We start from the raw sequence: 22,833 nt of genomic DNA on the forward strand, positions 1-22,833 counted from the left end.
ATGATTTACTTTTCATTCAAGGTTGTAAGTCTCCTAATGCACCGCTCGGGTTAAGCGTGAGAAAGCAGGAGGTATGATGGGTAATTGCCGTGCCGCACGCACCGTCCGCAGGAGCTCTTTTTACGAGGTGGTAGCAGGGATGCTGGATCAGATGAGAAGCTTGGAAGACATTAGATTCTTCTTCTTTACTTTCTTCAGAACTCAAGTTTCCTCGCCGAAAGTTGCGAAAATATTTCGATGATGAAAACGTCAAAACCTCACAAGGTGGCATGGGTTGGGTGAGTGCCGCTGGCCTCTACTGTATGTGTTTAGGGGCAATGATTGATTTCTATGTTGTACCCCGCAGGCTTTGTCCCATATCTCTTGGTGTACACACACACACACACGCACACACAGAGCGGAGCATGTTTCAGTATTAATGAGACATTAATAAGACATGAGGAGAGACCCCCCTCTTACACGCTCACACAGGGATCACGCCTCCACCCACCAACCCACCCCTCACTCCCCAGCTGCTTCCTGTCTACAGATTACCCAGCTTTCACTGGGCTCTTGTTAAGTGGGGCCAGGAAGAGATTTAACCCCCTCAGCGGGAGCACACACACACACACACACACACACACACACATGCACGTTCACTCTGTCAGAACACACCAGCTTGCCAATAAGTTATCAAAATGTCTTCATTTTGGACTTGACAGCCTATGGAATGTCAGGTGTTCATCTGGATTAAATGATTATTTTAACAGAAGAAGAAAACCCTGTATTTGTTATTATTCAATTAAACCAGGAGTGTGCTGTCGGGGGAGGCGGATGAAAGAGTAAAAACTAAAGAAATATTCAAATAAACAAATAGAATTGCTTTCAATTTTAGTGCTCTGATCTGTGATTTACAGTAGGCTTAAATCGGGGGTCTGCAACCTGCGGCTCTGGAGCCATATGTGGCTCTTAAGTCCCTCTCTGTGGCTCCCTGTGGATCTCTAAAAAAAAAAAAAAAAATAGTAGAAATTAATATTTTTGTATATATATATATATATATATATATATATATATATATATATATATTTTTTTTTAGATAAAATATTCCTTGAATTCATTATTTCGATTTTTTCAAACGGCTAATTGAATGTTTAAAAAAATGTCAGTGCTCAAATTTATAAGTTATAAAAGACACGAAAGGTAGATGAAATAGTTTTAAAAATTACCTGAATCTAAAAATGCCCAAAAAGTGACCATAAAATGCCCCAAAAAATGTTAGAGAAGAAAGGCATAAAAAAGCTATAAATTGTCCATTAATTAAACTCCCTAAAATGTAACAGTAAAATTTTCAACAACAAGAAATCCTGAAAATGACCATAAAATGTCCGCAAAATAGTCAGAAAATTTATTTAAGAAAAGTCAGGAAAGAAAATGTTCAAAATGTCCAAAAACAAAAGCAGAAATCCTAAAAATATAAAATGTACACAAAATTGCCAGAAATGTCAGAAATTGGTTGCAAAAAATGCAGAAAAAATGTCAAAAAAATAGCCATAACATTTCCCAAAAAAGGAAGAAGAAAGGCAGAAATTACCATAATATATCCATAAAATTGCCAAAATTTTCAGAAATTTGACAGAGAGGCAGAAAATCTAAAAGTGCACTAAAAACGTAGCATGAAAAATTAAAGCACTTGGGCCCTCAATATTTTCAACACTGTTTGGTTCATCACAATGTTTAAATGTTTTGCGGCTCCAGATAGATTTTTTTGTAATTGATTTGGCCTAAAATGGTTCTTTTGACAGGATAGGTTGCTGACCCCTGGCCTATATTGCTTTTATTTTTATTTTATTTTTTCAATCATGTGGGCGCATAAAAACTGACACTGCCTTCCAAACACTTTTAACATGTACACAAATTTTCCATTGTCAGGCTAATACATTTGCTATTATTTGCGTTTCGTATTTACCGGTAATTCCGTTGACCGCAAATAACTGCGTATAAAAAGCGCGAGGTGAGGCAAACAGTATTCTTCCTTACTGAAGGGTGCGTACACGAGCACGCAGGTTAAATTTGTTGCGCATAGCCAAATATGTGTGAAAAGAATACTGATTTGACCAGTTTTTAAAGTCAGGTTGCTAGCACAATAGCAAATATGACACACTTTTTTTCTCTCTCTCTGCCTCGCCAGCCACGAACCTCGCTGACTTAAACACATGCATCTTTTCAAATGCTGACCATATGCCAAGATACAAATACTGTGCCTCTGAATTAAAATCATCATACATGACGTGAAGCAACTTATCAGCAAATCTAGCAAGACCTCAGCCGCACCACTTTTTTTGTTTTGTTATTTTTGTTACACCAAAAGAAGATCCAGCCTTAACCAGGTATTTTAAGAAAAACAGTGAGAAAAGAATGTTCTGACACTGTCTGAACATTTTGTTCCTGAGACAATAAGTTATTTTGGACAATTTTTGTTTTGCTTTCACGCACACAGCAAAAAGTAGGCTTGAAAGGACAAGGAAAAAAGTAATGAAATGAGGACTATATAGCCAATAGAACAGGAAAATTTAACTTGGCGAGATTTCTTAAAACAAGTCAACATAGCTTGCCTCAAAAAACCTCCACCGATCTCTTAAAACTAATGTGCTTATACTATCTATAAAATTATTATAGTTCCTATTTTAATCTAAACTTGCTCATAATCAATAATAAAATCTCAATAACAAGCTATAAGACCATATTAAAGTGAACCCAAAAAAGGCTTGAAGAAAGTTAATGCTCTTACACAAAAACTGCCTAATTAGAAAAAAAATATCTTTGCAAAAAACAGGCATATTTAATCCTGGTTCCATTGTAGTTTTTGCAGTGTGTAAGTTCAGTTTCCCGGAACAGTAGTTTAAATTACCAGGAAGAGTTCTGTGATGGAAAAGGGCCTCGTACCTTTATTACATTTGTGTGAGACAGCGTTGCTTTTAGGGTTAAGTATTTGCGTAGCTTCTTTTTAAACTTCTATCAAAGGTGAACGTTTTTGTTTATCTTGTGGATGATGATTATTGTGAAAATTCAACATGGCTTCATGCTTAGAGCTAAATAATGTCTAGGAGAATTTCCTACACATTGGTCAACTCTTGATAAGCAAGATTGTATATGTAAAGGAAATGGCTACAGGTTGAATTGTAACTTGTGACCTTATGTGTGTTTGTGTTACAGGCCTCAGCACCGTCTGGCCCAGGCGCCGCCCCTCTGGGCTCGCAAGTTCACGCAGCCGCTGTCAATGGCGACAGGAACGCACTGCTCAAACTCATCACAGGTAAATAACATACAGTACAACTCGCTTGAGGTGCATAACTGTGAGGAGGCCAAAAGTCCAGCTCTTGAATTTTTTTTAGCGTGATCGGACAAAAACTTACTCAAAAAGTAGTTTTTTTTGCTACCTATACAGACGAGTGCTTTCACATTAGTATGTAATACCGGAGTGCTTTATTGATTTCTGCAAGGACATTTTGTGCAGAAAGGTCGAAGGTCAAGGTAAGCCCCAGCAGAAAACACATGCAGCCAGAACACAATGAGGCTTTTTGCACTGCAAAAAAAAAAAAACAGTAGATGCTCACTTCCTTAAAATGGTAAAATATAAATATGCACTGAAGAGTCACACGGCGGTAATATTTTAGCTAATAAGTGCATTCAAGGCCCCCCAGATACCATCATCGATTCATTTGTGCATGTGTTTATTTGTGCTTATAGCAGAGCCAGTCCTACGGGACCGCGAGGATCAGTTTGGCCGCACCCCTCTCATGTACTGCGTGCTGGCTGATCGCCTAGACTGCGCAGAGATTCTGCTAAAGGCCGGAGCCTCAGTCAACAAGACCGACCACAGCCAGCGCACGGCTCTGCACCTCGCCGCACAGAAGGCACGGCCTCCACTGACCCCCGCACGCACACTCTTACACGCACACACATTGCAGTCAACAGGTTAAGGATGTTTCACCTCTTTGCCAAAGGGGGCAAGATCGGTCAAATGCTGGCTGTTTGCACATGAGGCAAATTGGCTTGCTTTGAGCTTGTATTGAGTGCAGCTGACAAAGTTTATCTACTACAATTTATAATACAAAAAAAAAATTGCTTTGCAAGTGAGCAACTAAATGGACCAGGTTGGGGTTCGGTGGAAAGAGGGAGGCCACTGCCCCCTAGTGACTGTATGTATCACCTCGAGGTTACTGGGAAACAAATTAATAGAGAATGGGAATAACCCTGAAAGCATTTCATGCATTTACTGTAATCATCTTTTATAGGGCAAGGAAGCATGTTTGGTCAATTAAGTCAAAATGAATGCCACAAGCCTCTCTACAAGGCAGTAGAAGCCAATCAGTGAATAAACCGCAATGATAATATGCTAAAGAAAATGTTCTAATTAAATATAGAGAAAGAAAATTGAGTCATAATTATCAGCATAATTATTTTTCAAAATGATGTCTCATACCTTATTAGAGTACTTTTCTGATGTTAAAAAAAGTAAAGTCAAAAAGGCACTTGAATGTAAAAACTATTACATAAAAAATGTAGGCAAAAACAATGTCTCTACCGACTTATTTTAATTTATATCAATAACAAATAGTTACGATATTTGTAATGATGAAAATTTTAGAAAACAAAATGAAATGAACCAAAATGGATATTTAGCTCAAATGTGTGAAAATTAAAATGGACAGCACATTTGTCACTATCACATAGTAGAACCGTGTAATTTCCTCTAGCCAATCAGTGAATAGCTGTAATAAAAAAAAATATTATTCAGCTATCATCAATTTGTGTGATACATTGAGGTGGCACATGTGACCCCAGGGAACTTAATTGCACATCCACTGCAGTAGGTGGCAGTGGTGCTCTCATTGTCAGAGAGTGCACAAGGAGTGTAATGTCATGTCATGTAATATGTTATGTATATTTGGTTTATTGAACATATGTTCAATAAAGTAAACCAAAACAAATGTCAGGTTGTCAGTACACCTGGAGATAACATTCCTTGCGGACTCTCTGACAATGCCATGCCACTGCCACCTACTGTAGTGGATGTGCAATTACACACTTTATTCTGGTATGATTTTTTTTTTTAAGAAAAAAGATTTATAGACAAATCACGATATTTATTGATGCGGCAAATAGTTTTAAAAAAATAATTGAAAATAATTCAACTCTTATATCTCGGATTTGAAATGTCATTTGTGACACCAGTCTTGGAACTTTTCTGACAGACGTCATATTACAAAGCATTTTCTGTGAAAGGTTTATGGTTGAGTAAAATGGAGTTTGCGGATATTTCAGTGAATTCTTGAAACAGAAGACAATCTTTTTAGCAGGTGCAACTATGAGATGTGAATGCGATTTTCCACTCAGCGATACCTTTATTTGTTAGCATTTTTTATGATTTGTCATGATTTTGTCGAAGAATGCGGTAGTAGTAGCGGTAGTAGACTATTGGCATGTACGTGCGCATGTGGGGATGATAGTGACGGGGGGCCCTGTCTCTTTGACACAGGATCAATAATTGGCCAAGACAGGCAGAGAGGCCAGGGATTACGGATCTAATTGGACTGAGAATAGGGAGGACAGGAACGCATATACACACTCTCTCGGTCGAGATGCATGCTCACACACAAGATAGATCCGTCAGGCTGTGGCTTTGAGGCGGCACCATGGTAAATATACAAAACACACTCACGTGCGCAGGGCCATGCAGACACACAACCCAGGGTCCCGTGAGAGCTGTTAGCCAGTACATCACTCAGGAGGCCCTGGCTGGATACCATCCAAACAGAGGATGATGATGGTAATGATGCCGAGGGGGGTTGGGCGACAGATCTGGTGTTAACTGAACAGCTCATCACACACAGCAAAATGAGAGAGAACGAAGATGGATGACCTCTGAATTGAACAAGACGTGTATGGGCCTGGGTGTGTGTGTGTCATTACCTTTCTTCACCACTAATTTTAAAGGGGAAGTCAACCCCCCAAAAAAAGTCTTGACAGTTAAATGTTCTATGTAGCCCCACTAGTCTAAATATGGTATTTTGGTTAATATTGTGTTAGTGGAATATGAGTTAAGCAGCAAAATCCAGCCGTTTTTTTCTATATCAGAAGGCAGCCATTTTGCCACTTGCTGTCGCGTGTAAATGACATCACAGTTACTCGGGTCTCAGGTAACAACTAATCACAGCTCATTTTCAAATACAGGTGAGCTGTAATTTGTTGTTGCCTGAGCCCTGAGCAACTGTGATGTTATCTTAAATTGACAGCAAGTGGCAAAATGGCCGCCCTCGAGATGGATAAAAACGGATGGATTTTGCTTCATAACTCATATTCCACAAATGTAATATTAATCAGAATGTCATGTTTGGACTAGTGAGGTCACATATACCATTTTATTGTCAAGCAATGTTTAAGCTGGTTGACTAACCCTTTAACTCATTCACTACCATTGACGGCTATAGATGTCATAAATTCATTTGAACTATTTCTATTAGTTTAACATTTTTTTCCCACTTTTGTTAACAAGCGTATGAAAACCTAGAATTTTTTTTGTACATTTAGAGCAGATATAAAATTTGTGATTAATCGTGAGTTAACTAGTGAAGTCATGCGATTAATTACGATTAAAAATAAAAAATAAAGTAATTGCCTGACACCCCTAATTAAAAATATATTTTCTTTAAAAAATAATAATAATAATTTATTTATTAATTTTTTTATATATATTTATTTTTTGTAAAGAAAATATTATTTTTAAAAATTAGGGGCGTCAGGCGATTACAATTTTTAATCGGAATGAATCGTATGACTTCACTAGTTACCTCACAATTAATCACAAATTTTATATGTGTTCTAATACAATAAAATTATTCTAGGTTTTCATACTATTGTTAACAAAAGTGGGAACAATGTTAAACTAATAGAAATAGTTCAAATGAATTTTTGACGTCTATAGCCGTCAATGGCAGTGAATGAGTTCATGTGTGCTGTGATCTCATGTGGAGAATATTGCTGAAATCAGGTTGTTGTGGGCATTTTATTCGTTGCAGGGAAATGTTCGTTTCCTCAAGCTGCTGCTGTCTCGACATGCCAACTGGCTGCAGAAAGATTTGGAAGAGATGACCCCACTGCATCTCGCCACACGACACCCTTCTCCAAAAGCCCTCGCATTGCTGCTTAAACACATCGGACCCGGGGAGGTTGATACTCAGGACAAGAACAAGGTATAGTGTGGGGGAAAAAAGAAAGAAACCTTGAGAAGGGATCACAGTTTGAGGGATGTCCCTTCCAGGATGACCAGGCTGCACTGGATGCTGATTGGTCAGCATTTATCACATGATATGATGCTTTGCAGTGTTAGTATAAACAGTATTAGAGTTGAAAGTGGACTCCCTCACAGAATGGCTTTTGTCAAGAATTAATTTGATAACGGCATTATTTTTCATGTTCAATTAACACGTTTAAAAACAAATTTTGCCTCTCACCGGGTTTGGTCAGCAATCTGAGTCATGATTGGTCGTTACCTATTTCTTCAGCACAGGTGATGTCATCTTCAGTCAACAGCAAGTAGGCAAAATTAGTTTTTAATTGTTCATGAAAAATAATGAAGTTATCACATTAATTATAGGCAAAATATGATTTTTACTGTTGAAAATGGCTCAATGAGTCAAGTATCCCTTTAATTTTCATTCCCCCTTTAAGGTACAAAAAGTTATTGTGTGTGTATTATATATATATATATATACATATTCACACACCAGTGGTCGACTGCTGCCACGCAGGGCACTGCCAGGTCCACCGGGACCAAATCGAGGCACAGTGTCTTGCTCAAGGACACTTCGACATGGTCACCAGGTGCATGGATCGAACCCACAACCTCACAGATGGGAGATGGCCACTGAGCCATGCCGCTCCGTCACTTTTCCCATTTCTGTATTGGTGTCACAAAAACACGCACACAAAAAAAAAAAGCTAAACACTTGTCGTTGAATAGCATGTAATTCTAATCTGTCATGAGAGAGAGCGGTGGTTCAACCTCACAACTTGAGGTCATAATTTTTCCAGGAAATCCTGCTCAAATTCAAATATTATGACTTAAAGGGCATTGGTCTAATTTGCGTGTACTTAAAAGACACACTGAGAGAGCCTTTCTCCGGTCTGTCCGAAACAACATCCAACCTGAGTGTCAAGCCGCATAACAAATGGCATTAGTTGAGGAATTGAAGTATATAACTGAAGTATCTGTGGCCACAAGGACAGAGTCTCCCTTGTGCGTTGATGCTGAAGGTGTGACATCAGTCGACATCAGTTTTGTAATGATCCCAATATGCATCATCGTGTCAGATGACAGCCAGTAGCTATCTGGTTTGCTTCTCAGCTCCGGCCTCAATGTGAGCTTTGTGTTGACACTTGCCCTCAGATTTCTCGCTGGAGCATTTTTCATTTGCGTAATAGAAAAGCTCAAAGTCTCAAGGCCACAACGGCACTCACTGTTCTAAACCCAAGTCGTCATCGCTATCGCTTCATTTTCATCTGTCCCGCTTGTCTCGCTTCACAGCAAACCGCCCTGCACTGGTCAGCGTTTTATAACCGGCCGGAGCACGTTCGTCTCCTCATCAAGCACGACTCCAACATCGGCATCCCCGACAGCGAGGGCAAGATTCCCCTGCACTGGGCCGCGCACAGCCAGGAGGCCAGCGCCACGCAAACTGTCCGCTGCATACTGGTACACGTCACACGGAAAATTTTCTCTAAGCAAACTGAATTGTACAAATAGGCACAAATAAATACATTCATATTGGGTTAAATTTCCCTCATTTTTCTATTGTTGCTAAGTCTCAGCCCACTTTTAAAGAGTAACAATAAACCCACATTTTTAGGAACAATAAAGAAAATGTATTGTTTAAAAATAGCCCGTGGGCATAAATACCTATTCTTATATGTTCAAACTGCATTTCATAGATTAATTAACATGCATGTACAGTAAAAATAAATGTCACTGTGTCCAAAAATACGGCCAAAATATTTGACTTTTTTTGGGGGTGGTATTTTTACTTCCTGTTAAGAAAATTCCTTACCTAATATATTATATAAATAATTATATTAAATAAATAATGTATGTTGCAACTCGTACAAAGACATACATACTGAAAGCAAGCAAAAAGGTATCATTAGAACACCGAGCAATACATTTTTGACGCATGCCGGTCAAAATAATGTTATTTTCTAAATCGAAAGCAACTCCAACCTGGGATGCATGTTAAAGATTTCAATGTAAACGTGCGCTGCAGTTTAGTGCGGAGTTCGGCTCCTTTAACGGCATCCTAAGCCGAATTAGCTTTCAAGTCTGAACATGTCATATTCTATCGCTAAACTCGGCTGACTTATTATTACTTGATTACAGTAAATATTTGTTTCTTAACCGCTAATCGAGTGACCCTTCTTGAGCTGCATGACGACATATTATCACTTTCATTTTTCTCAACAAACAAGTTCATTGTGCGCCTTTCACCTTTAAATGTCTGCACTGTCATAAAATGAAGACTTGTGATTTGTTTTACTACGAATTCACAATTAATCCTCGACCTCCTTTTGTGTCTAGACTTATCAGATGAAAGTCACTGCCATAAGTGTTCTTGACTACAGGCTTTTATTTAGCTATTAACTCATTCACTCCCAGCCATTTTCACTGAAGCAACCGCCTTTGCTCCCAGCTGTTTTACTGGATTTAGCAAGGCCCACAGAATATTGTGTTCTATTGCTATAAAAACATGGAACCTATTAAAAGAAAGATTAGATTCTCTTCTTTTATCAGGAAAAAAAAAAGTATATTTGCATCTGTTTCCGTGGGCCCTGCGATTGGCTGGCAACCAGCTCAGGGTGTGCCCCGCCTACTGCCCGAAGCCAGCTGGGATAGGCTCCAGCAACCCCGCGACCCTTGTGAGAAAAATGTATGGGTGGATGTATCTGTTTCTGTTTTGCAGCAATTAGCATTAGAATATAGCTAAGTATCATCAATACTCACATTCCTGGTGAAAACGCTGACAGAAAGAGCTTGTTGCAACATGGCCCTGGCTGATCTCTTCTACTTTGCTGCCACCTGCTGGCCGTTTTTTTAAATAACCGCCATTGCTTTAAGCCAACTATTCATGTCAGAATCTGCATCAAAGCCTTCTGTATGCTCTTGCATTAAAAAACGTGTAAATATGTTTTTGGGAGTGAAGGACAAAGTATTAAAAAACATCTTACATGTTCTTAACTCATTCTAACTAAAAAAAAAAGTGTTATAGAATGAGTTAAGAAACTTGTGGAACATACTAGCTAGCTATTTGCCCATTTAACGCGACTTTTAAGCAAAGTTCACTTGCCGCAAGTGCCCATGGTGCCTTGCTGTTGAATCGAGTTAAGAATTTTCAGTTAGTCTTTTTGTGAAGGTGAGAACCATCCAAGGAACTTTTGTGGACTACATTTAAAAGCCAAAATATGTGCCAGCAAACCACCACCACCAATTTAAATTAAACTCTGACCAGGGTGATCAATGATCAGGCATCTATGACTCATTGACATAAAAGTTTTAATTCATTTGTGATGCTTTTACAAGATTTCACTGCAGCCTCTTTCATCTTTTTGTTTGAGTCGGTTACTCTCTTCAGTGCCAGGGTTTTAGTCTGGAGCTGCAAAGTCTCCCTTTAATGATCATTTTACCCTGGAAAATAATCAGGGTTGTTATAGTTTTGGAATTTTTCATTTTAGTTCGTTTTAATTTTTGTTTTTTTAAATTTAGTTAGTTTTAATTCGTTTTCAGGGTGGTTGTGTTAGTTTTTATTAGTTTTAGTCATTTCATAAATGCTTAGTTTTAGTTAGTTTCAGTATTAGTTTTAGTTTTCTTAAAAAGTGTGTATTACTTGTGCGCATTATTTAAAAAATGATTGCAACGTCATCTGAAAATGCTTTTCTATTGGCTGCTCCTAGATGATGTCACTTTTGTGTGACACACTATCAAATGTCCTTATTCCGCTGAATATCAAAATAAATCATCCCCAAACGCTCATGCATTAAGTTGATTACAAAAACTAAAACGAAGGACATTTTTGCTATAATTATAGTTAGTTTTGTAAACATAAAATGAAGTTTTAGTTAGTTTTAGTTTTTTTTAAAGCATTTTCGTTTTTTTTTTTTATTTCGTTAACGAAATTTTAGTTTTAGTTTTTTCGTTCATTTTATTTAACTAATAAATAAATAACCTTGAAAAGAATGGTTATTCCACTTTTAAATGCTTCACATTCATACGACATTCTTGCCCACCGTGAATGAACTGGCACATTTAAATCCCCTCATTGATGTATTGCGTGTCCGCAGGAAGCAGCTCCCACGGAGTCCTTGCTGAACTGGCAGGACTATGAAGGCCGGACACCCTTGCACTTTGCCGTCGCCGACGGTAACGAGGCAGTGGTGGAGGTTCTCACGTCCTACGAGGGCTGCAACGTGACTGCTTACGACAATCTTTTCCGGACACCGCTGCACTGGGCCGCCCTGCTCGGTAAACTTGACGCACATCCCACACGGAGTCCTCGTATTGGTCTTCAACACTGGCTTGCCAGTTTAACTTGGTGTGGCGGACCACATGAAAAACAAAATGTCACTTGTTTTTTTCTTGTTTTTTGTGGTGTGTACGTCTCACAAGTTCACTCTCAAAGATGCTGTTGTTGCCTTGAATCCTCTTTCAAATAAAAGAGAGATTCTAGCTAAATAGGGCAAAGCACAGACAACACCCTGGACTTGTTGCATAAACAAACATGTTGTGTTCATTAAATAACATTTGGTTTTCCCAATTCTCAATGCCTCCTTTCAAATATCATGTAATACGATAATTTTATGGGGAATTTTATTAAAAACCATTAAACACTTTGAGGTTGCCTGCTAAGAGTAGTAAAAATATCAGTGTGAAGTGTAAGCTGAGCACTATCTGTGTGACTGTGCATTGTTTTTGTTTTCACAGGTCACGCCAGAATTGTCCACCTGCTGCTGGAGAGGAACACGTCGGGCACTATTCCTTCAGACAGCCAGGGAGCGACACCTCTGCATTACGGAGCACAGAGCAACAACGCTGTAAATCATCCACACACAGCAAACTACCCCATAGATACTTTTTTTTTTTTTTAACTGGATTGTTCCATTGTCTGTACGACTTTGTTTTACTACTGATCCATTCATTTGCCTTATATTTGACCCAAAGCAATTTTGTGAACATCTCAATTGGCTTTAGTTGGCAGGTGCTCATCTGCTGAACCCTTTTCAGGCTAACAATTGGTATGCTAAAATAGTAAGAGAGAGTAAATTTGACTCTGCGATTGGCTGGCAACCAGTTCAGGGTGTATCCCGCCTACTGCCCAAAAGCCAGCTGAGATAGGCTCCAGCGACCCCCTTGTGAGGACAAGCGGTTAAGAAAATGGATGGGATAGATAGAGACCAAATAGACTAGTTTTAGAGTACCACCTAGGAAGAGAGTGAAATAAAGAATTGGTGGGGGTGGATAAATAAAAGTCACTCAAGGGTTGAGGAATGAACTCACAACCTTCAGCTTTTTTGGGGGGGGGGGGGGGGCAAGTTTATTTTTAGTAAGTTTCTCGAAACTACCACCTGAGCTATGCCCCTTTTACTGTTTGCTTATCTCCAAGAGACTTGGGGAGATTCCAGCTGACATGAGTGATATACTAACACACAGCAGGAGCTCAGGGAGTAGATTGGCTGTCTCCCAAGATTTCGATTTAAAATTTTTATTGATTTATTTATTTATTTATTTATTTATTTATTTATTTATTTTTAAGCATGGAAAAATGTTTTATTTTATTTCAGTGCTGTTCAAACATGAAACAGACTGCAACAGATTGTTTGTTAAATGCAGTGGCTCAGTTATAAGCCTGAAGTTTCAGATAAATAAATACATTTTTATACAAATCTTACAGTGTACATGTAGAAGTTTACTGATTAGCATTTTATAAATTTGAGTTAAAAAATTGCAATAATTAATTTATAGATTCGTATCGGGATTAATCGGTATCGAATCGTGAGCTATTAATCGTGATACGAATCAAATCGCCAGGTACTAGGCAATTCACACCCCTAGTTTTTATTGTTCTCTATTAACTCTTTGACTGCCAAAAACGTTAAATAACGTTTAGTAAAATCCTATGGAGGAGTGCCAAAGACGTTAAAACACGTTTTTTTTTTTTTCAAAACAGAGGTGAAACTAACCATTTTCTATTGTTGATTACTGAAAAACGGAATAAGGTAGAAACAAACTTTTTGTTCTGATGAAAGATGAGAGTCCAATCTTTCATTTGGTAGTATGTGTGTTTCCATAGTCCAAACACATAATTTTCTATGGACCTTGAAAGATCAGTCAAAAATGCTTAAATCGGCTGGCACCCACGGCATCCCTTTTCTGAAAACGTCTGGCAGTCAAAGAGTTAAACTTGAAAACGCTTTCCTATAAATCACTCTACAAGACTTATTTTGTGTGTGTGTGAATAGGAGACAGTAGGTGTGTTTCTTTCCCACCCATCGGTAAAGGATGAGCCCGACCTGGAGGGCAGGACGGCCTTCATGTGGGCCGCCGGGAAGGGCAGCGATGATGTGATCCGCACCATGTTGGCCCTCACGCCTCACGTTGACATCAACATGGCCGACAAGTACGGCGGCACCGGTGAGCACCGATAAAATGAGATGAGCTTTGCGCTACGCACTATAATGTGCGCGTGGCATCCATTTGGCAAGATGTTAGTGTTGCTATTGTCCCAACAGCGCTGCATGCGGCCTCCCTGTCAGGCCACGTGAGCAGCGTCAAATTGCTGTTGGAGCAGGGAGCCATGGTGGACTCTCTGGATGTAATGAAGCACACGCCGCTGTTTCGCGCCTGCGAGATGGGACACAGGGACGTCATCCTCACGCTCATCAAAGGTGGGTGTCGGAGGGTAGCGGCGGTCTCTTCCAGGCCACCTTCCAATGCTATTTATGTTCTATGTGGTTGGATGTCAGATATGTAGCTACTTACTGTGTTGAATTATAGGCGCCGCACGTGTGGACTTAGTGGACGTGGACGGTCACACTGCTCTCCACTGGGCAGCTCTGGGAGGGAACGCTGAAGTCTGCCAGATCCTGATGGAGAACGGGATTAGCCCCAATGTACAGGTGAATGAATGTTTTAGCTATCTTAGTAGGCAAAAAATAATAATTCTCAAGCTACTGCCCCTCCCTGAAGACTTCTGGCACCCCGTAGCGATAGCATACACTGTACACAATCTAATGAGACCCAATGTAAGAATGTAACATAATTATGCTTTTATTGGCACTTGTACCCTATGTTTATTTTTGTGGTTGTGGTTTACTGCGCTACATCATACTGAGAGCTGTTTCTAATATATGTCTCATCTCATGCAGTTTCACAATAAGATCACCCAAATATTGTATTAGTCTTTTTTAGTTTGATTCCATTACTACTATTATTTTTGTAAAGACAAAGGTGGTGATGCTCTTGTACCAGATCTTATTAGATTTGTGCAAGTAACCGCATTAGCATCAAAAACAACTCAACGACACCTTTCAAGGAGCTTTATGATCCGATCTGTCTGGCAGGACCAAGCAGGACGGACTCCTCTGCAGTGTGCTGCTTATGGTGGCTACATCACATGCATGGCTGTCCTGATGGAAAAACACGCTGATCCAAATATACAGGACAAGGAGGTACGATTCTGACTCCAGGCATCCAGATCTTAATCCAGTGCATTATAATACACATATTCTCCCACTTGTGTTTGGGAAAATTAGTTGTGGTCCAATTGAAGCCATGGTTGAACTTTTTTTTGCAGAAATTCCAAACAGTATCGTTTATTGTTTGCTTCAGCTGTACTTGGGGCCTTAGACACGTTGGAAGTAATTATGAACAGTTCCAGGCAGTATTAGCACAAACTTAACTTGAGGTTAATCAGATGCTTTTTAAATGGTGATAGGTGTGTGCTGACTGCCATTTGACACATTTAACATTTAAGTGTAAAGTGATTATTAATTATGAACAATGCCACATACCCAGTACAAGAATGTGCACACTTATGCAACCACATTATATCAGTTGTTTGTTTTTGCTTCCCCCCTCTGAAAAGACTTGTCCAGCATCACATTAATGAATAATGATACAACAAAACAAAACAAAAACTGACATTTGAATAGGGGTGTGTAGACTTTTTCTAGCCTCAGTTGTTTGTGCCATTTTGTAGCATCTGCCGGCAATAAAATCTTTTTTAGCGTCAATTATTTGCAGCTTTCTATCAACAACTTCTCGATAGTTTATTAATGGTTTTCAAAACAAAAGAAAACAAATACAAAAAAGCAAATGACAAACATTAACTCATTCACTGCCGTCTATAAATGTAAAAAAAATCATTTAAACTATTTCAATTAGTTTGAAAAAAAAATCCACTTTTGTTAACAAGGGGTATGAAAACCTAGAATTTTTTTTAAATAATCTTTAAAAACAAAACAAAGATTATTAAAAATTAGGGGCGTTAAAAAAAATGTTTTAATTGGAATTAATTGCATGACTTAACTCACGATTAATCACAAAATTTAAGTCTGTTCTAAATTTACAATAAAACAATGTCTAGGTTTTCATACTCTTGTTAACAAAAGTGAAAAAAAATGTTAAAACTTATAGAAATAGTTCAAAAGATTTTTTGACGTCCATAGCTGTCAATGGCAGTGAATGAGTTAATTAAAAAAAATAATAATAATAAATACATCACTAAATTCCTCTCGCTACAAAACAATTACACAAGAAAAATAATCGATAATGACAAATAAGGAAATCAACTGAATCTGAAATCATGTCAAGCATTTGAACAGGGGTGTGTACAATTTTTATACCCATTGTGTGTTAAAGTGAGTTGAGGAGAGTTATGTAGTTCTTTGTGCCATTTTGTAGCTTCTATCGTAAATCTTTTTTAGCATCAATTATTCGCAGCTCTCTATCAACACTATTACAATTTGAGACATTTCTCTAATGAAAATGGGCCTTGGCTCAACAAAAGCTGGGGGAACAACAATTGTTTTTCAGTTTTACAGTTAGAAGAGTAATTGTCAGACAGGTATGTTTTCGCATAGTATAGCTTACCAGCAGTAAGTGTTTGGCACCCCTCCATTTTATTTATTTTTTTCATTTAAAAATTGCCGCTGGTATGACCTTGTTTCCGCAGGGGCGGACCGCTCTCCACTGGTCGTGCAACAATGGCTACCTGGATGCCGTGAAGCTGCTGCTGGGCTGCAGCGCCTTTCCGAACCACATGGAGCACACAGAGGAGAGGCAAGAAGGCTTTGATGATGATAATGACGATGAGACGTAGCGGTCACAAAGGTAAAGAGACCTTCAAAAGGCTTTGCGAGTGACAACGGCGCTCACGCGCAGGTACACGCCGCTGGACTACGCGCTGCTGGGGGGGCACAGCGAGGTGACCCAGTTCATGCTGGAGCACGGCGCTCTGTCCATCGCCGCCATCCAGGACATCGCCGCCGCCTCCATCCAGGCCGTCTACAAGGGCTACACGGTCCGCAAGGCCTTCAGCGAGAGGAAGCAGCTCCTCATGAGGCACGAGCAGCTACGCAAGGACGCCGCCAAGTGAGAGACGAACAAACATTCAGTTCCGCATCCGTCCTTGTCTTGACAATCGCGTTCTTTGTCGTCGCACTTTCCTCGTATCTGTCTTTCTCTCTGTCAACCTTGCACACGCATACGTCTTTCCCCTGACATGCTCCTTTTGCTCCTTATCATTTGCTCAGCTGTCTCACATTTGTTCTATCAAGGCACACATTTTATGTTGGAAATCACTTAAAGGCAAACCATAAAATAAAAACATATATACATGAATTACTTTGCACGATATATTGCCTATTCGCATCATTTGTTGCTACTTGAGTCTGAACCTGCTTTTGGTTGTGTTCAGGAAGCGAGAGGGGGAACTGCGGCGGAGAGAAGCCGTGCAGCAAATCTCTGAGGCTACGGTGAAAGAACGAAAATTGTCTTCGGAGACGACCGAACGGGAGAATCTGTCCCTGGTGAACCTCGTGGCGGATTTATCCGTGAAGGACTCGGTGACGGACACAAAAAAAACAACGAAACCTGAGCGGAGGAACAAAGAGGAGCGACACAAAGGTAGGATGAAAGTCATTCTCGGCTCACAAAAGTCCTGTGTGGAGTTTGCATTTTCTACCTGTTTTTTGGGGTCTTTCTCCCATATTAACTCATTCACTCCCACTCTATTGCTAAAAATAATGGAACCTACCAAAAGAAAGATTACAGTGTCTTCTTTCATGAGGAAAAAAAAGTATATTTGTATGTTTCTGTTTTGCAGCAATTAGCATTAGAATATAGCTAAGTTTCATCCTTATTCACAAATCTGTTGAAAACAATGGCAAAAAAGAGTTTGTTGCAACATGGCCCTGGCTGATCTCTTTTACTCTGCTGCCATCTGCTGGCAATTTTTTGTATTAACTACCATTGCTTTAAGCTACTTTTTCAGGTCAGAAGCTGCACCAACGCATTCTCTATGCACTAGCATTAAAAAAAAATGTAAAAAAAAAAACGTTGTTTTTTTTTGTTTTGGTTTTTTAAACGTATAAATACGTTTTTGGGAGTAAAGGACAAATTATTAAAACGTATTTATACGTTTTTGGGTTTGAATGAGTTAAGCATGCATGTTATGTTAATTTGAAGACTCATACATACATGTCCAAATTTGTCCATTTTTTAGTTGAAAAAAATTTCCAACAGATATAAAATGTCTACACACCCTTGTTCAAAGCGAAGTCAACCCTAATGAGGACAAGCGCTATAGAATATGGTTGGATAATAAATCAATGTACAGTATTGTCTCCACTAGGCCATAGAAGCAGATCAACAAGGAGCAAAGCTGCCGATCCACCTGACACTTCGAGCCCCGAAAGTCACGTGACATGCGACACGGCAACCAGGCTGAAAGACCGGCTCTCTCCGAGCAGCCAAGCATCCCCCAGATCTTCCTCCACACATAAAGTCAGGGAGCAAAGACCTTCCTCGTTCTCAAGCACCCCTTCCACGGGCGTCCTTGACACAAACCAAACGGCCGCCGTCGCTCTGAGAAAGACGGATTCCCTGAAGCACAGACGCCGCAAGGCCAAAGATCCCGCTCGACTTAGTGGATCCGCTTTGAGTGCGACAAGCCCTTCAAGAAAACATCACACCGCTGCGAGCACGCCACGGGGACATGATAGAGAGCAGCGCAGGAGGAGGAACGAGGCGGCCAGGGTCATCCAGCAAGCATGGCGAAAGTGAGTGGCAAATTTGTAGCAGTCGCAGGCAGAAAACGCACAATCTTGTTTAGGAGCTTTTGTTGTTCAGGCTCCATAATGTCATCAAAAGCGTCAAAGAATCTGGAGAAATCTCTGCACGTACGCGGCAGGGTCGAAGACCAACATTGAATGCCCGTGACCTTTGATCCCCCAGGGGGCAAAAAAATTACAACCTTTTGTTTTTGTTTTTTAAATAAAAAATAAATAAAAAATAAATAAAAAAGAGCAATGATGATGACATGTCAAATCGGTAAAATTACCAAATGAACAATACTGAGCTCGCCAAGAAAAAGAAAAAAAATTACTACCACACGGCTCAGAGCGCGAAGTAGAAAAAGTGTGCTGTGTTCTGACGAGTCCAGATTTCAAAATGTTTTTGGAAATCAATTCCAAATGAGTGAATATTTGCAAAAACAAAGATTGAACATTAAACATCCTGTCTTTTGTAAGTGTATTCACTTGAATATGAGTTTGAAAAGGATTTACAAATCAACTCCCTCGTGTTATATCTGCACCATACAATGACAATAAAGGCTCTCTATTCTATTCTAAAGAACGGAGCAGGCTGCAGGCTGTACTTTGCCCACCAGTGCCCTTAATAGCTACCAGCACGAGGCCATCAGCAGCCCCTCTGTTTCCATTTATTTTATACAGTGAATGCGATGCCCATTAAAAAAGGCTTTGTTGTTTTATCTAACGCACGTGTGTCTGTAGGCTCCTCGCACGCAGACGCGGGCAAGGCAAGGCCTGCAAGGGGGCGGAGTTAAGTGATTTAAACCACGCCCATACCAGGAAGAGGCGGACAGAGATGCGAGTTCCTTCCATGAAACTTGCAGCCACGAAAACGTCGGTGCTACAAAACATTTATGGTAAGAGCTGGATCAAACGTTCTGCCTACAAATGTAATGCAACGACAATATGTTTATTATTGTGGTACTGTAGTGTATTATTATGACAAAAGAGTTTTTGATGTTTTGGTGATTGTTAATGGGTGTCGGTGACTCCAAATATTAGAAACAGCTCTCAGTATGATGCAGTACAGTTGCACTCCCCGGAAAACAACAATCACTAAAATAAAGTTAAATTAACACTTCTTTTACATTGTCTACCATTGTTATGCTTACAGTATATTACTTAAAAATTCAAATTTAAAAAATATATAGTAGTGGGTAAAGTGTATTTTACCCCCCCAAAAAAAAATATTTTAAAAACTTAAAGGCCCTGTAAAGTGAAGTCAGCAATGATTGAAAATAATTGCTTGTAATATTTTGGCGTGGCTAAAACGGTGCTCAGTGGCGTAATTTGGGCTTCCAGCATCAGGCCACTCGCCCCAATACATAAGATCTTGAGCACCTTTTTTTTGTATCAGCGGTTGTCAGGCGCAATTGTGATACGCATAGAGCGCCTCGTTGTCATAGGGCATAATACACACACATGACCTTGCGTATGGGTAAGCTCCCTTAATAGATACATAAATAAATTAATAAACAAAGAAAGAAAAAAAATGTTTTTGTTTTTTTACAAACCCCCCAAATTCTTAACTTTTTTTTCCAAGAAACACAGTGGGAAATAAAATCCTGGGGGGAAAATGAAAGAACAAAATGGGGAAAAATCTCTGCGAATACTGAATTGTGAAAATGCATCGACTGTAGTTTTAAGTTGTAAAATCACCATTCACCACTAGATGGCGGACATGGCTTAGTTGCACTAACACTGGGTCTTATTCTGCCCTAAATTACATCATGAGTAGGCCTAGTACTTGTTAATTTCAGTGAGCTGAATTTTTTTTTTTTTGGGGTGGGGGTGCACAAAAAGTGAGGTCTTGTGCTTATTGTTGTTTTCTTGTTTGGCAGTTTTGTGTCGCCCTGAATGTAAATTTTTATGCAAAAAAAAAATTGCACACAATATGGATCACAATATGTGATTATTTTATTGTTTCTGTCAAACCCGTTTATACCTGAATTGAGAATGAAAGAAATGAAAAAATGAAGTGTAAATTAAAATGAACAAAACACGGAATAAATTAATAATTATTTCTATGACTGTATTTATTTTCACTTCACAGGGACTTCTGTAGAATGAATGCAAAAAAAAATAAATTTAAAACACAAAAAAAGTGAGGAGGTTTGTTAGAACACAACTTTACGTAATGTTCTGCGAATCCATCTTAGTGCCAACGGACACATTAACTCTTTGACTGCCAGACGTTTTCAGAAAAGGGATGCCGTGGGTGCCAGCCGATTTTAAGCATTTTGACTGATCTTTCAAGGTCCATAGAAAATTATGTGTTTGGACTATGGAAACACACATACTACCAAAAAAAGATTGGACTCTCATCTTTCATCAGAAAAAAAAAGTTTGTTTCTACCTTATTCCGTTTTTCAGTAATCCACAATAGAAAATGGTTAGTTTCACCTCTGTTTTGAAACAAACGTCTTTTAACGTCTTTGGCACTCCTCCATAGGATTTTACTAAACGTTATTTAACGTTTTTGGCAGTCAAAGAGTTAAAGTGGCCCTTCATGGCAGACATTTAATGTGTACTGAGAAGCTCACTTATGGAAACAGAGTTCATGGAATTGAAGCAAGAAGCTCAAAACCAGCCTCTCTGTTATTGACTACAATCACCCGTGTCAATGTGTTGGGTGGCGCTTTTGTGTCCACACACTGACCCAGCTGTCTGTTCAGAACCTTACGGGTGGCTTTCACCCCGCCCTCAGACAGCCTTGACCTTCATCACACATCAGCAGGTGATGATTGGCGAACAGGCAGGAACCACCTTGCTTGCTCCCGAGCAAGCTGCTGGACAAACAGATAGAAAAGATGGACACATCTCAGGATTCTCACCCAACCTGGTGACGTGGCTTGCCCCCTCCCCGTCCTCACCTCTCCTCCCTCCTCCGCCGTCGCTCTGACAGTCGTGGCATCGTGAAAAGTTCACGGCTGTCAGGGGGAATGTCAACAGTGTGGAGCGATCCGCTGAACACACACACACGCACAACACACACATTACACGCCCGCTGCCTCTCTCGAAGCAGACGGACGTTTGACATACAACTCCAGACTGGCTATCATAATCGCGCTACACCTTTATCTAATTGTCTCCCTGTAATTTCATCTCAAATATCATTTCATCTAAAGGGGAGTGAGGAGGAATGATAACACGATGATCATATGCACATTTAAACTTTTTTTTGACCAGCTAATTATTTGAATATATATATATATATATTAGAGCTGTCACAATTTTTTTTATTAGATTAATCACATTTTAGAATTTTATTAATCACGATTCATCGCTTAATAAAAAAAAATGCCTTTTTTATCAACAATTTTTTTCCCGCCAAATTTGAAGAGCACTGGTTATGTGTTCATTCTTTTGACATTTAATGTTATAAGGACGTCTTCAACATTTTTTGATCCACTGCACACATTAATTACTTGCATAATTTAAAATGGGGAAAAAAAGTACCCCAATAGTTTGACATGAACAAATATTCTAAATGTGATACGCAAACATTTATTAAATTAAAAAACACAACCTGTGCTACCTTAAACGTAGCCATCCGCTGTCATGCTAACGGATAATCTATGGTCAAAATAAAAAATGCGATTAATCTGCGTTAATTTATGATTAATGCGGTACATTTTTTGTGATTAATTAATCAATTAACTCTTTAACTTTGACAGCACTAATATATATATATAGATTTAATTAAATGTCATCATTGTAGAAACAAAATGACAGTAATCCCCTCTGTATCGCGAGGTTAAAGTTCCACACTACTTCCTCTATAATTGAAATCCTCTATAGCATTTACTGCACTTAATTAATTAATTAAATTTGTATTTAATTATATAAAATAAATAATAAAAAAATAAATGAATAAAATGAATGAATAAATAATAAATACAAATAAAACCTATAAATAATACATACATTTTTTATTAAACCATTTTAGAGGAAAAAATACTAAATGAATGTACCAAATATTACAGTACTATAATTTAAATTCTTCCTTTTTTGCTTAATTCCCATGGATATTGACTTCTGGTGTGGACACCTTGGCCACCCGGGAGCACTATAATACACTTATGGTCGCAGTAATGTTAGTCGTTCTTTGCAGAGGATAAAGAATCTATGATTGTGAGTATCCAACTATCCATTCCTTAAAAAGTTATAACACCGAAGCGATGATTTGGCGTTTCCTATTTCCCTTTTTGAATTGAGCCAGCAGACTTAAAAGCAAAAGTTATGTGGTTGTTTTAAAAACACAACAAGTAATTGTTTGTGTCTGGCCGCCCATGTTTTACAGGAAATATGCTGATGTTTTGACTTGCCTTCTAGGAAACTCTGTGGCCATACGGGCACATCCTTCGCTCCGAGGGTCTCAGCTGCTTTTGAACGTGCCTTTACGCACGCAGAGCCAGTGTAAGTCGATTTGCAGAC

The 22,833-nt window shown here is 39.1% G+C and overlaps 1 protein-coding gene across 7 annotated transcripts in view; it reads left to right on the forward strand.

Annotated features, from left to right (window-relative positions):
- invs (inversin) overlaps positions 1-22,833 on the forward strand; it is a 31,494-nt gene that overhangs the window by 7,200 nt on the left and 1,461 nt on the right. For 3 of the 7 annotated variants that reach the window (XM_077576465.1, XM_077576467.1, XM_077576468.1), the window contains exons 3-18: positions 3,193-3,292; positions 3,727-3,893; positions 7,059-7,232; positions 8,567-8,734; positions 11,368-11,548; positions 12,008-12,117; positions 13,543-13,714; positions 13,813-13,968; positions 14,078-14,199; positions 14,644-14,751; positions 16,257-16,363; positions 16,466-16,675; positions 17,001-17,209; positions 17,922-18,363; positions 19,099-19,253; positions 22,732-22,815. In XM_077576465.1, the coding sequence (XP_077432591.1) occupies positions 3,193-3,292; positions 3,727-3,893; positions 7,059-7,232; positions 8,567-8,734; positions 11,368-11,548; positions 12,008-12,117; positions 13,543-13,714; positions 13,813-13,968; positions 14,078-14,199; positions 14,644-14,751; positions 16,257-16,363; positions 16,466-16,675; positions 17,001-17,209; positions 17,922-18,363; positions 19,099-19,253; positions 22,732-22,815 (2,665 nt within the window). Of the gene's footprint in view, positions 1-3,192; positions 3,293-3,726; positions 3,894-5,518; positions 5,679-5,804; positions 5,935-7,058; positions 7,233-8,566; positions 8,735-11,367; positions 11,549-12,007; positions 12,118-13,542; positions 13,715-13,812; positions 13,969-14,077; positions 14,200-14,643; positions 14,752-16,256; positions 16,364-16,465; positions 16,676-17,000; positions 17,210-17,921; positions 18,364-19,098; positions 19,254-22,731; positions 22,816-22,833 lie in introns of those variants that run through there. The other 4 variants (XM_077576469.1, XM_077576470.1, XM_077576471.1 and 1 more) reach the window with 4 other exon arrangements.

Source organism: Vanacampus margaritifer, chromosome 9 (assembly GCF_051991255.1).
Source record: "Vanacampus margaritifer isolate UIUO_Vmar chromosome 9, RoL_Vmar_1.0, whole genome shotgun sequence".
NCBI classification, from domain to species: Eukaryota; Metazoa; Chordata; class Actinopteri; order Syngnathiformes; family Syngnathidae; genus Vanacampus; species Vanacampus margaritifer.